At 38.4% G+C, this 13486-nt stretch overlaps 1 protein-coding gene across 8 annotated transcripts in view; it reads left to right on the plus strand.

The window, feature by feature from the left end:
- Nucleotides 1-13486, plus strand: part of LOC105381227 (probable phospholipid-transporting ATPase IA) — a 92353-nt gene that overhangs the window by 48227 nt on the left and 30640 nt on the right. For all 8 annotated transcript variants that reach the window (XM_048624958.1, XM_048624964.1, XM_048624962.1 and 5 more), the window contains 3 exons: nucleotides 4075-4207; nucleotides 11885-12068; nucleotides 13232-13392. In XM_048624958.1, the coding sequence (XP_048480915.1) occupies nucleotides 4075-4207; nucleotides 11885-12068; nucleotides 13232-13392 (478 nt within the window). The remainder of the gene's footprint in view (nucleotides 1-4074; nucleotides 4208-11884; nucleotides 12069-13231; nucleotides 13393-13486) is intronic.

Genomic DNA, 13486 nt, shown 5'->3' on the forward strand with positions numbered 1-13486 from the left:
TTTGAATCCTTGTCCTCCAGTCAACGACAATTTTCCAACAACTTCTCGAAGACTCACTTCTTTATCTTTAGCAACTTCTTCTATTTTTATAAAATCTTCAGAAGATGTGGTGAACTGATTCTTTGTGTATCATCATCATCACGACTCATTACGTCCCCACTGCTGGGGCACGGGTCTCCTTCCAATAAAGGAAGGGTTTCGATCTAGTCCACCACGCTGGCCTAGTGCGGGTTGGTGGACCCCAACATAAGCAAGCTTGTGCTGAGCGAGTTGTCGGGTAAGTGGGCAACCCGACTGTCAGACGTTTTCAAGCCGCCCGAAGGCCTCTGACTAGGCTTAACGACTGCTGCCGAAGCAGCAACCGGGACCCACGGCTTAACGTGCCGTCCGAAGCACGAAAGCATCCAGAAAAGAACCACTTGAAATCGGTCACCCATCCAATGGCTGACCATGCTGGTTGTTGCTAAACCGCAGTGATCAGTTACGATCACTGAAGCCCGCTCGACTACGGACGCTTTGTTTGACTACGGAGGTTATAAGTTATAACCTGGCTTTTTCAACATTTACCGTGCCTTAATGTAAATCCTAAGATTTACCAAGTGAATAGTGGTAAAAGTGCGAATCGCAAAATCTTTCGGGCTTTTACCATTAAGAGTTGGTAAATCTTAGGTTTTACGCGTAAATCTTAGGATTTACCGTTGTTCGGGCTTTTACAGTAACATATACAATAATGTGTATGTGTACAAGACCCATCTAAACAATATTTTAAATATGAGTTAGCAGAATTGGTTGCTATAAAAGTTTGCTTAGTTTTTGTGACTTTGTTGTAGATTTGTGTTTATGGGCTTCATTTTTAACATGATTAGAACTAATATGTAGTATGTATTAAAATATAACCTTACAACTGTTCTGTTTTATGCACCGGGCATCATCCAATATATTCATCAAAATCATCCACCCAGAAAAATAATAAGATGCCCCAGTTTCTACAGTGACCTTATGCTCTAGGTCTAGGCTTAAAGGTCTATTAAAAAAATTGTATGATAAACTCGCTCGCGCCTCACTTGGACATCATGTTAATTTTATGACTTCTATTTAAGTACCCAGACAGTCTTCAGGTTCCCTGCACTTCAGCATCATAATGATGTACCTATTTGGGTTCATTCATTTCTTTTCTTGGTGGTGTTTGATATGTTGCAGTATGTAACTTTTACAAAGAATTCATATTGGTGCATTGTGTCCTAATGAATCACTGTATAGTTTTGATCTGAAGGCTTACAAAACGTATACTGTATTGTATACACAGACACGTGGCTAGAAGTTCCATTATAGCTTACCTTACAATTTACCACAATTTACTGAAAATTCTGAAGACTGAAGGAAAACATCCATAGCTCCAGAATAGCGTACCTTTCCAATTTGTCTAACGCGCCGCTTCATTGCCATTACCCGGCGGCGCAAAGCGGAGAGCCTCATTGTTCCGGGCTCTACATGTTGTAGCATAGAGCATAGAGCCTGCGTGCCGGGGCCAGTCTAACTTACGAAAAACCGAGATCGCCCTATACTACGTATTGTAGGTTCAGTCTAGATTACTAAAGATGAAGTTACACGCTAACCACGACTCTATCTTGTACTAAACGTTCTGATTGCAAGACAAACAACTTCTCGATGTTCGTTTTTCTTCAGTGACCCTCCCTAGATCTATGCCTGTAGCGAGCTGTTTAAGCTAAGCTAAAGTAGCCCTCCAGGTTCAGGTAACAGGTTGGACTGCGCCTGCAGTCTACCGACGTGTGTCATGATGACGTCACGAGCCGACCTTCGCGAGTCGGAAGATGCTTATCTGACTATGAAAGACTGAAAAATCCGCAGTTTTTGTTGGTTGAAGTGATTTGAATACTTTTAATTATACGCGAAATAGTTTATTTTACGTGCGTTTATTGTGTTGTATATTATTTACAAATGAAATGTGACCCCGCCTTACACACTAACTGGCTTTTCGGTCAACAGTTCAAAATCTTCGGTTTGCCGCATCAAGTCTACTAAACACTACTTACCTACCTGGTACTCAACCTACGAATGCTACTACGTTATGTACCTACGTTCCTGTGGATCAAAGAAAAATATATTAGTTGAGCTCTGACATCTCTGATACAAGCAAGGTCCATCGATAGATACCTATTATGTTCATGTAGCATTGTTTGTACTACACTGTCCCTACTGAAAATTATAGAAGCGATGACGCGTCGTCCTCGCTCGTCAATAATGTGGAGACACTGCCATCTGCAGGTCAACTCATGGAGGAACGTCAAGGATTCCAAACACTTTGCTATGTTATGGAAATAAGATCCTATGTTGTCCTAACGTTCTGACTTTCTATACCGTTCGGTCAGAGTCGGTCACTCTCTCTCTACAGCACAACAAATCAAAAGGAACTGATTTATCGTTGATTTAAAGTTGCATTTAAGGACATACACCCATAATTTGTCTTAGTGCCAGAAAATTGTATAAACAGTCTAGTCTAGCATAATGGCGTGTAAATTGTATTTAAACGGTAGGTACACTGGTAATTTTCAATGATTAATCACCTTTACCTTCGATTTGACTGGAACATTTTATTTCTGTTTACATCACTGTATATTTTCGTCTCTGACAAAATAATTATTATGATTTCGTCATTGGGATTAACCTGCGGACTTTCAGTCGGTCGATGAATTAGGTAAATAATATTGTTAATCAATCAATTAATTTTATAGTATTTTTCGTTATCCCTTATAGTGTAATTGTAATTACTATAGGAAAAGATATGATCTTCACTTTCGTCTAGTCTACCTAAAAGAGTTTCCATTTCGACAGGATTCCTGTCGTCATCTGCTCCCCTGCTAAGCTATGTAGATTGTAGCCACGGGCTACTGTGTATATTTTGTTTACATTACAACAATATGCTTATTTTCACAATGAATGTTAGAACTGTGTATGTCTCAGGGACATACACACACCATTAACTCTATAGAAGAGCTACAAGCTATAAATATTATAATTATGAATAAACACACCGATTTCGTCCCGCAATCACGACGTATTACGACTGTAACTTAGATTACTCTACGTTGTCTCTGTAAACAAAGACATATAAAACTTTATTGGCTCTTCAATTTTGATAAAAAAAAATACTTCAATTCCAACTCTTGACTAATTCTTAATCGATAAAAGTGTGGTTAGCGACGCAATTAGTACGTACTGCCACTGAATGAAGGGCGCTCCATTATTCATTAATAAGACTTTCCTACGGACGGTACATTATTGATCGACTTTTTAACATTCTCAACGGGTTGTCTTGTAGTCGCCGTAAACAAAATATAGCCATTGCCCGTAACTTTCAGCTCACTACATCATACACGGATACCGTGCCGTCCCTTCCGGCCGTGGCTAAATAACAAGGAAACAACCATTTTATAATAGAAAAGGCAACAACAAGGAGAAAATATAAAGAAATAGTAATTATTTTATCAGTTTAAGAACCGTGACTCGGGCGTAATAAAATAATACTCGGTGGAAATGCACGCTATTTTCTTTTTCACAATTAACCGGAGAACTTTATCTGCTCTGCGGAGTTTTTATCGTTTTATGTAAATTTCACTAAATGGTGACGCCATTCCGCAGTGTTTGTTCACACACACAATTCTGTTAATTAGGATTCAACCTAGAAAAATATAATTGGACTGCTCGATGCTCAGAATTCCACTATCATGATTTGATCTGAAATTAATCTTTCTTCGATAACTTTAATCGAAGAAAGATTCATTTCAGATCGAAAATCATGATGGTATAATATACGGGTTATTTTAGTGCCCAAGCGATGTATAATTTTGTTGCGCATTGTAGCTGACTGAGGCAGTAACTTTAGAAAAAATGCATGAGGCTAGGTGTCGGGTAGCGTTTTTGCATTACCTCCCTAACGCGCTACCGAAGCAATCTTCGTATTTATAAATATGCAATAACCTAACTATAAATTTCTACCATTTAAGTCCTTACTACTTCAGTTTCCTCTCTCTGACCTCTTCACCCGTGTTGCAGACGAGGATGAGGCGACGACGTCGGGCGTGACGGACGGCGGCGCGGCGGCGGACGTGGCCAGCCGCGTCATCTTCGTGAACCGCCCGCAGCCGCAGAAGTTCCTCGGCAACAGGATCTCCACCGCCAAGTACAGGTGAGGACCAATGAGGATAAGAGGACATGGGGGGTCGACACAACTCGACACCCCTGCCCGTCATCCCAGTATAAAGGGATCACATTGTGACGGGCCGCATCGCAAAAGTAACTTGCTATCGATACCCATGAGTTTCGCCTCTCTTTCAAAGATTTTCTCGTGGTAATTCTGAGATAAAAAGTAGGTATGTTTTATTTAGAGTGTCAGCTCACTAATACACAGTGAACTACAGTATGCAGTAGGCATGTACCTAATGCTAAATGTCATAAAAATCGCCCCAGCCGTTTTTGTGTGATAATTCTCATAAAATGTTTGAGCGACATTAATTTTGCGCTGCAGCTCGTCATAATCAAAATGTGTGCGATCCATAATGTGACGGTTCTGTGCGTCATGAAGTATCACTTCACTACTCCTAACTAACTAATGGCAAAGCCGTTAAGATCTGCGAGCTGAATTGTTAATCGATAACCGTTATACACGAGTTCTCAAGAGACCTTGAACAGGCAGGCTAGTGTGACCCGCGCTCGAGTTTTTGTGTTCAAATGCATGGCGGCAGGATAGTGTAGTGAATTTGGCTGCTGTGCCAAAGAACACGGGTTCGATTCCCAGCCGGGATGGATGTTTGTTCTCGGGTCTTGGGTGTTAAATGTGTGTCTGTGTGATAATTATGGTAATAATCATACAGCGGAGGAGTCTTATGTCCTACAGTGGACTAATACGGCTTGTGAACACAAAAAACCATAAAGAGTGATAGCACGGAAAGACAGGCGGACAAATGTTCGCATTTAAAAAAACCGACTTCAAAAAACCACTAAAATGTAAGAAATAATTTAAGGTTTACACAAATTCTACTCGTATGAGACAGTACAAATATACCAAACAAAGTAATCTGAAGAAATATGGCACCAACTTCAAAAAAGAACAGTTCCTGCTTAACTAAAAACTATTAAATAAAATAATAATTAAAAAAATTAAAAAACCACTAAAATGTAAGAAATAATTTAAGGTTTACACAAATTCTACTCGTATGAGACAGTATTTATTTATTTATTTATTTATTGGCACGTCAACAGCACACACTACAAACATTGAATTAAAAGTAAGTTTATAATAATATAGGTCCGAAGTGTGCACACATAACAGACATGCACAGCATTTACAAATAATGTATTAAATTAAATTACAATTAGGTAAATTACAAAATATAGGCAAAAAACATGCAATATTAATTAAGATATAAAATTTATACAATAAAATGAAATAAAACTAGGTACACAAATAAAAAATAATAATTAATTAATGTAAATTATGTACAATTTTTAAATAAATTAAATTATTTGGTATACTTAACATGAAATTTTTCGTTGGATTAAATTAGTTATTAATTAATTATAAAAATTATATTATTAAAAAAATTCAGCTAGCAGTTGAGAAAACTTGGCCAAAGACATATGAAAGATGTCAACATCTCCGACCCGATTATTTAAATTATTGTATTCAGTCATTAATCTATTGATAGGAGAGAACTGTCCGAGATTTGTCCTTGAAAATCGTGGGCAAAAAGTCTTGGTTATGGGATAACGGGGACACTGCCTTGGTACAGTGATGGAAAGCTGTTCTCGTATGCCCGGGCAGTCGACAAACCCATTTAATATTTTAAATAAAAACTTCAGATCAAGCACGACACGTCGGTTGCGGAGGGAGTTCATTTTGAAAAATGACAATCGGTCTTCATAAGACAGTACAAATATACCTAAGCAGGAACTGTTCTTTTTTGAAGTTGGTGCCATATTTCTTCAGATTACTTTGTTTGGTATATTTGTACTGTCTCATACGAGTAGAATTTGTGTAAACCTTAAATTATTTCTTACATTTTAGTGGTTTTTTGAAGTCGGTTTTTTAATTTTTTTAATTATTATTTTATTTAATAGTTTTTAGTTTATTTGTAATAATTTTCAATCAAAAGTAAGGTGCAAATGATACCAAAAAGTCCTACTAATCAATACGAATCATTCAAGCCTAAACACGAAGTAGTTGCTATATGGGTATTTCTTAAAAAAAACAATTTTTTTTTATTTTTTTTTAAAAACAAAAAAAAAAACACGCACTCACGCCTTGTACTAATGTACTCCCTTGCGGGGTAGGCAGAGGTGCATTGCTGCACCCACTTTTCGCCAGAGTGTTATGTTAGTCCCAATGTAATAGGGGGCGGGCCTATTGCCATTTTACGGGCACATCCAAGACCTGAGAACAAATATCTGTGTTTAAACAAATATCTGCCCCAGCCGGGAATCGAACCCGGGCCATCGGCTCAGTAGTCAGGGTCACTAACCACTATGCCATTCGGTCGTCCATTTTTTTTTTAACTTTTTTTTTTATTTTTTTTTATTAATGTTATTGGAAAGTGTATTGAAAATAATGAATTTTAATATCTTCAATCAAGCTTAACAGGCTTTGCAAGGGGTAGAAAATGAGGTGTGAAAGTATGGTTGTGACAAATTAAATTCCTTGTTTAAAATTCGACTTTATGACTGATGGCGTAAATCTCATTTTCAATATTCCAAATCAAAGTTTTCACTGAAATAAAATTAATGTTTGTGCCTTCAGAATAACTAAATATATTTTTTATTAGGTAGTTACGTCACATCCATGTTCGACATGGATGTGACATGTTAAAACATGTCACGACCATGGCCTCAGAAAGCTATGGCTGTGACTGCCATGGTTGTGACATTTTCGCACCGTGCCTGACATTATTTTAAAATTCGTCATTATTTTTGCAATTTGTTACTTTTATCTGTAAGTACATTGTTTAAGTTATAAATTACGAAAAACAAACTGACAATACAGTTGAGTTTACCTTATATAACTTGAACACGGTCTGTACTGCTACTCTTGATACGCAAGACGGTTATTCATATTGCGTTAATATTGTGCTCGAGTCAGAACCAATTTCAATTTAGATTTGGTACTCTTGACGTCTATTTGGTTACAATTCGGTTTCACTTAAAATTTGGTTATGATTGTTTGAAACTGTTTTATCGACTTTGTGAAAGAATGAATGAAAAGGAAAAAATAACAAAAACTGTCTTGAATAGTGTCAAGTTGACACTATCGAAGCGTCTGTAGTCGAGCGGGCTTCAGTGATCGTAACTGATCACTGAGGTTAAGCAACAACTGGCACGGTCAGCCATTGGATGGGTGACCAATTTCAAGTGGTTCTTTTCTGGACGCTTCCGTGCTTCGGACGGCACGTTAAGCTGTGGGACCCGGTTGCTGCTTCGGCAGCAGTCCTTAATCCTAGTCAGAGGCCTGTACTGTATTTTATTTATGTAGCCTTGATGTATGTAACAAGTGTATCATTTGTTGGTCTTCAAATAAATAAATAAACTCTTTCAGCACAAGCTTGCTTGTGTTGGGGTCCACCAACCCGCACTAGGCCAGCGTGGTGGACTAGGCCTAAACCCTTCCTTCATGAAGGGCTCTATGTCTCCACATAGTTCATCAAAAAGTTCTTTTGTGAGGCGGTAATTATCGACGAACTCCGCCTGTCCCATTTCCACTGCTTCGTCCAAATATCTCACCATTCGCTGCTGATTTTTGCGCCTCCGGATATCTCTTCGCTGCGCATTGCGCTAAATCGCTATTCGTAGTGCTAAATAAGCCATAACACAGCATCTTTAGTCTCAAATACCAGTACCACACAAAACCACACAAAATCGCCACTCACAAGTACAAATACAAGAAATAAAGTTACTTTTTTCTTCTTGCCTTAGCGATTGCGTATATCCAGTTTGTTCAATATTGACAACTGTCAAAATGGCGGTCAAGAGTACCAACTTGCGTTCGTAACCGAATTTAGACTAGTTCACCCGAAAACCACCAAATACGGTAGGCAAGGTGGCGCTATCATCGTGTTCCAGAGTGCCAAATGACTCGAAGGCAATATTACCGCAATATGAATAACCGTCTTGCGTGTCAAGAGTAGCAGTACTGGACAGGTTAAGAGTGTTAATTTATAAAAAAAAACATAAAAATTATTATTAATTTACACTCTACCATTCATGCCGGCCAAGAAAGGGTTGGTCATACAGTGTTGATATAGCAGAAAAATATATAGTTATAGCAGATACATGTCGCAAACTTCTACCCTTTTTTCAAGTGTAAATATTTCGAGCCACGGCTGTGACAAAAAAACATCAGACAAACTTTACGAAAGGTTTTGGTTTAAACTTACTTAGCTAAACAACATGAAATATATGTATTGTGATAAGTTAATTGCATATAAAATGATTATATAATGTTTTTTTGTCTGAAAAAGCACCAATTAATTCCAGAAAAATATTTTGTTGAGTAATTCGGTGAGCGGACATCGTACGGCTGTGACATTTTGGGGGGGATATTGAAATCTATAAATACAAGGCTTATGTATTTTAATGCATAATTAACTTGCCTGTATGATAAAAAATATGATTTACTGTTTTAATTCATACCTAACAACTATGAGTGCTTCCAGCTAGCCGATTCTTACGTAAGACAGTATTTTTTATAAGAATAAGAAATACCCATATACCGTTGAGGAGTTCCCCTGACTGCCTTCCGTTTCCAACATCAGATCAGCTCAAGGTCACCATCATATTTTTTTGTTATAAGAACTATATTTACGTTCTTAATTTCATTAGAATCGGTTAATATGTGCCCAAAATGGAAATTCATACCCTGTTTTTACCCCTTTACCCACCCTTGGGGGTGAGATAAAATTCTGAAAAAAAAATGGGACCATCTGGGAGCTCAACCCAATACAACAAAAAAAGAATTTTCAAAATCGGTTCATAAACGGCGGAGTAATCGGTGAACATACATAAAAAAAAAAATAAAAAAAAAAAAAAAAGATCCCGACGAATTGAGAACCTCCTCCTTTTTTTGAAGTCGGTTAAAAATAGATACCTTTAATTAATGCATCAATTTTGAATTGGTATCCGGTTTTAATTAGTTTGTAATTGTCCCACTTGTGTATTCACAAATGAAAAAATAGTAGTACTTACCTATTAATTATAAACAGTATCGTTAGTAAAATACAGAGGATATGGCTTTCATACACACATACAGAGGTATTTCGTCCATCTTCATATTCAATTTTCCTACTTGTTTGTCAGTGTAGACAATTTTTAATTTAGATCCGTAGATTAACTTCAGAGTTTTCATTGGGCCTTTTTTCTGCGTTGAAGTAAAATAGATTTTGACTGTTACAATCCAATAGCAATGCAATCGACAGTCAAATCGAATAATCAATTCGAAAATAAGCTAACTAATGAGTTACGAAATAATGTAACTGTGTTCATTTACCGAAAATATCGATGTGTGGCATTTGTAATAGTCGTTATCATTATCGCTACCAAATTAATTACCGGCTATTTTCACATTTTCCCTATTCGAATCCGTACTAAATGCGATAAAATCGGCCATCATTAATATTTAGGGCCTTTCCCTCCATTTACCATCGATAATTTCCAGCGTGTGTAATTTATGTGTTTTGCGTATTGTGGTTGACCACGCAACGTGAAATGCAATCTTCTTCCAACAGTGGTGTAGCATAGACTCATATACTCGTGTGTATAGCATGCAGTGTGGATTATAAAGCACGTTGGTTATCAACCGCAGCCGCCTACGCCGCAACGTTGCCCGCCCATTTTCCACCACATAATTATTTAGGAAACTCTGCTACTAAAATGTAGCTATGATATAACTTATCATACTCGTGTAGAATGTGCGCTAGAAGTAGGTCAAGGGACAGAGAGAAATTAGATCTGAGTATTTTTCGCGCACTGAGCTTTTAAGGAAGAAAATGTATGACAAGAATTAGAAAGGCTACATTAGTTATTTAGCAACTAAAAATAACGACTGAACCGAAAATAATCGTATCTTCAATAAAGCCGTGACGCAAGTTGATAAAACTAACACTATCACCCGGCGGATCTCGGCAGCGCCATGAAGCTCTGTTTATTATGAAGATTATTACAACAGTTAGTAAGTCGTAAACAGAGCTGTGCAAATGGCCCGTATCGGTGAGGGCGTAGTTTACGGCCTGTGAATCTGGGGGTCACTTTATATTACGAAAACCGAAGTATCGGAGCGCTGCTGCTGTGCGAGCCAAGACCCAATCTCGCTATAGTAAACGTGACAATTGCACGAAAGCTCTCGTGTATTATAGAGATGAGTCAGTATAGAGTAACCCTCCCAGTGCTGGCTCGCTGCCCAGCGTCCCAGGGTGCTGCCACCTCACTCACGACCCCGATCACTGGTGTTAAGGATCACGATTATTCACGATCCTTGACATTGCAGTGTTACTTTTGGTGTAATGTGCTATGAAATTGAGGGTAAGGTTAAGTACCCCCAATATGTTGAAGACATTGAGGTCATACACATTTATGTTCAGTAAAATCTGGTTACGGTAAAAGCTAAAATGACAGTGCAAATATATCAAGATCAATAGATACTTGTGCATCCCCAGCATGCTCGCGAGATATCCAATATTGCAGCCAGCAGCTGTTATAAAGATCCGAATATAGCCTCAATTTTCTAGAAACGCCTTATTTAAAAGTTTACCACCACATATCTCGGTATTCCGACTGGATCGCTAGTTGTGATGTGGCGATGGCACCGGTATTTATCAGATCCTGATGAATGGAACCGTTATTTGTAGCCATTGGCTAAATCGCAATTTCTTCAGCAGCCTCTGTCGAAATGATAGTGATAGCTGTAGCCATGATTAAATATTAATTATTGATAATATAGCTCCTGTCGACATTCTGTCCTAAGATAGTCCTGCTTAAACCTGATCGGGATAGATATAGCACATAATATCCGTGTGTTTACAGCAGGGGCCTTGTTCACCGCTACTTCTACCTGTTTGATGTGTCCTGGTTGACGACATGTGGCGTGTCTGTTGTACGGGTTCTCGCGTCTGATATTATCTGCTTATGTTTATAACCTGATTATGTTCTTGTCTGTCTTGCAGACGTTGTGTTTTGTTTTATTGTTATTGGATGTTTTTACTACTGTGGGACTTTTATTGAAGTACTACCGTAGAGGTATTTACTTGTACTATATTATACACCCGTTCAACGATGTAATCACATAAATTAAACGACGGTGCGTAGTGAAGTTGATCATGCCTAATATAGTTATCTTTTGCAACGTGCATGATGCATTTTAATTTATAATTTCAGTGTTACACAACATCAAAAACCAAAAATACCTTGACAGAAATATCTTTAACCTAAATATTTACTGAATCATTTTCATCACTAAATATACTGTTCCCAAGAACACTGTACACCGCGGGTCATGGCTTTACCCTCATTTCACTCGAAGTCAGATTAAAATGTTATCACTTATGAATAATGCAGCAACGGTTATCTAAATAATCATTATACCCTATCGGTGACAAAAACTGGACTACGGTTTATCACCTTATTCAACGCATGGGCACGTCAGTTTACCGTCAATCTCTGACTACCCAGAGTTTGCCGGACGTAAATAAAGATCCTACAGCTGGTTTATAGGTCACTCGAGGACGCTCCTTGCATAGAATATAGTTGCGGCCGATAAATCTGACCCCTTTTAGAAGCATGGTCATCTATACCACTAACTAACAAAATTCCTTTTCCCCCTTAGCGTGATATCGTTCATCCCGCTGTTCCTGTTCGAGCAGTTCCGGCGCTACTCCAACTGCTTCTTCCTGATGATCGCGCTTCTGCAGCAGATCCCCGACGTGAGCCCCACCGGCCGCTGGACCACGCTCACGCCGCTCATACTGATACTCACCGTCAGCGCGCTCAAGGAGATACTGGAGGACTATGTGAGTGTGACGTGTGGTACTGGAGCACTATATTTAAGTGTAACATGTGTGATAACTTAGAGGTACATATCTGTAATTAACTGATTGGCCAACATTTCAGTTAGAAGGAATCATCAATATGGAAGGAATATTCAATAATATTAATATATCATTATTTCTATACTACCTATTGAGAAATAAAGAATACAGGTGTTTAAAAAAATTTATTGCAAATTAGTGATTTATAGTCAAAATAGGTACATTCAGTCCGTACATGATAGGTACGGATATGAAAGACATCACGAATTCTTCATCTGTGCTGTAACTTTCAATCGATTAGTGTTGTAATTTAATTCAAATCTGCTACTACTACTATCTATTGTGGCTCAGTACTGCGAAAACTGCTCAATCAATTGAATTATTATCAATCATTTGCGATGCAAGCACTATCTGTAATTCCAAATCTGTGTTTGTAATAACAGATACGAGAGTGATATACGACTTAACACGCTTAAGCTACGTCATTTATAGAATCCGGTTGAATCATTGATAACACTTTCATAAGTCCCTTATCAAGTATGTATATGAAGGAAAATAGTAGGTAGATAATGAGGAAGTGGTATACTAGATAACGTGTAATTTATACTTCATCATGGTGTATCGTTGCTATGTTTGTTACGCTGTCTGACTGCAAAATCTAGAATCGATAGGTATTGGCTTCATGTTTTGTGTGTAGATTATTGAAGAAAATTATTTATCTTACACTTGCTGTACATACTATTTGTTTGAGTGGTATGAGGGATATGACAGAAAATGTAACAGTACGCCTAGTACTTACAGATTTCAGTGTTTTTGCAAATACTTTAATACTTCACTATAAGTTCTTACCATGATGAGGGTTGTCCAGTCAGATTAGTTTCAGCCGCAGGGTGCGACGTGTTCTTATTTCTTCATTTTGTATAAGGTCCAAGTGATACGTCACTGGTGGAACTGATATATTTTTAATAGATATTATCTGGGAGGAGTTGTACCATGATTACCCGAGACAGTATCCTCGGCCGAGCACTCGGTCAATTGCTAGCCTGACTGAGACTCGGGCCAAGTGTACAATTAACTTACCAACATCTCTTTTCCCCACCCTCAATCATCCACCCCCTAACCATTCTCTCTCTACCCCTTTCCAGAAGCGTCACGTGGCAGACGACGAGACCAACGTACGTAAAGTGGAAGTGCTGAAGGGCGGCGCGTGGGAGCCGACGCAGTGGCGCCACCTGCGAGTCGGGGATGTGGTGAAGGTGCTCAACAACCAGTCCTTCCCGGCTGATTTGGTGTTGCTGGCTTCTAGGTGAGGATGGAAACATCATGAGCAACATTTCATTATTATCTCAGGCCGTAATAGTGTACTGCTGGATGCCGGGCTTATTACAAGGATTTCTATA

This window comes from Plutella xylostella, chromosome 13 (assembly GCF_932276165.1).
Source record: "Plutella xylostella chromosome 13, ilPluXylo3.1, whole genome shotgun sequence".
NCBI classification, from domain to species: Eukaryota; Metazoa; Arthropoda; class Insecta; order Lepidoptera; family Plutellidae; genus Plutella; species Plutella xylostella.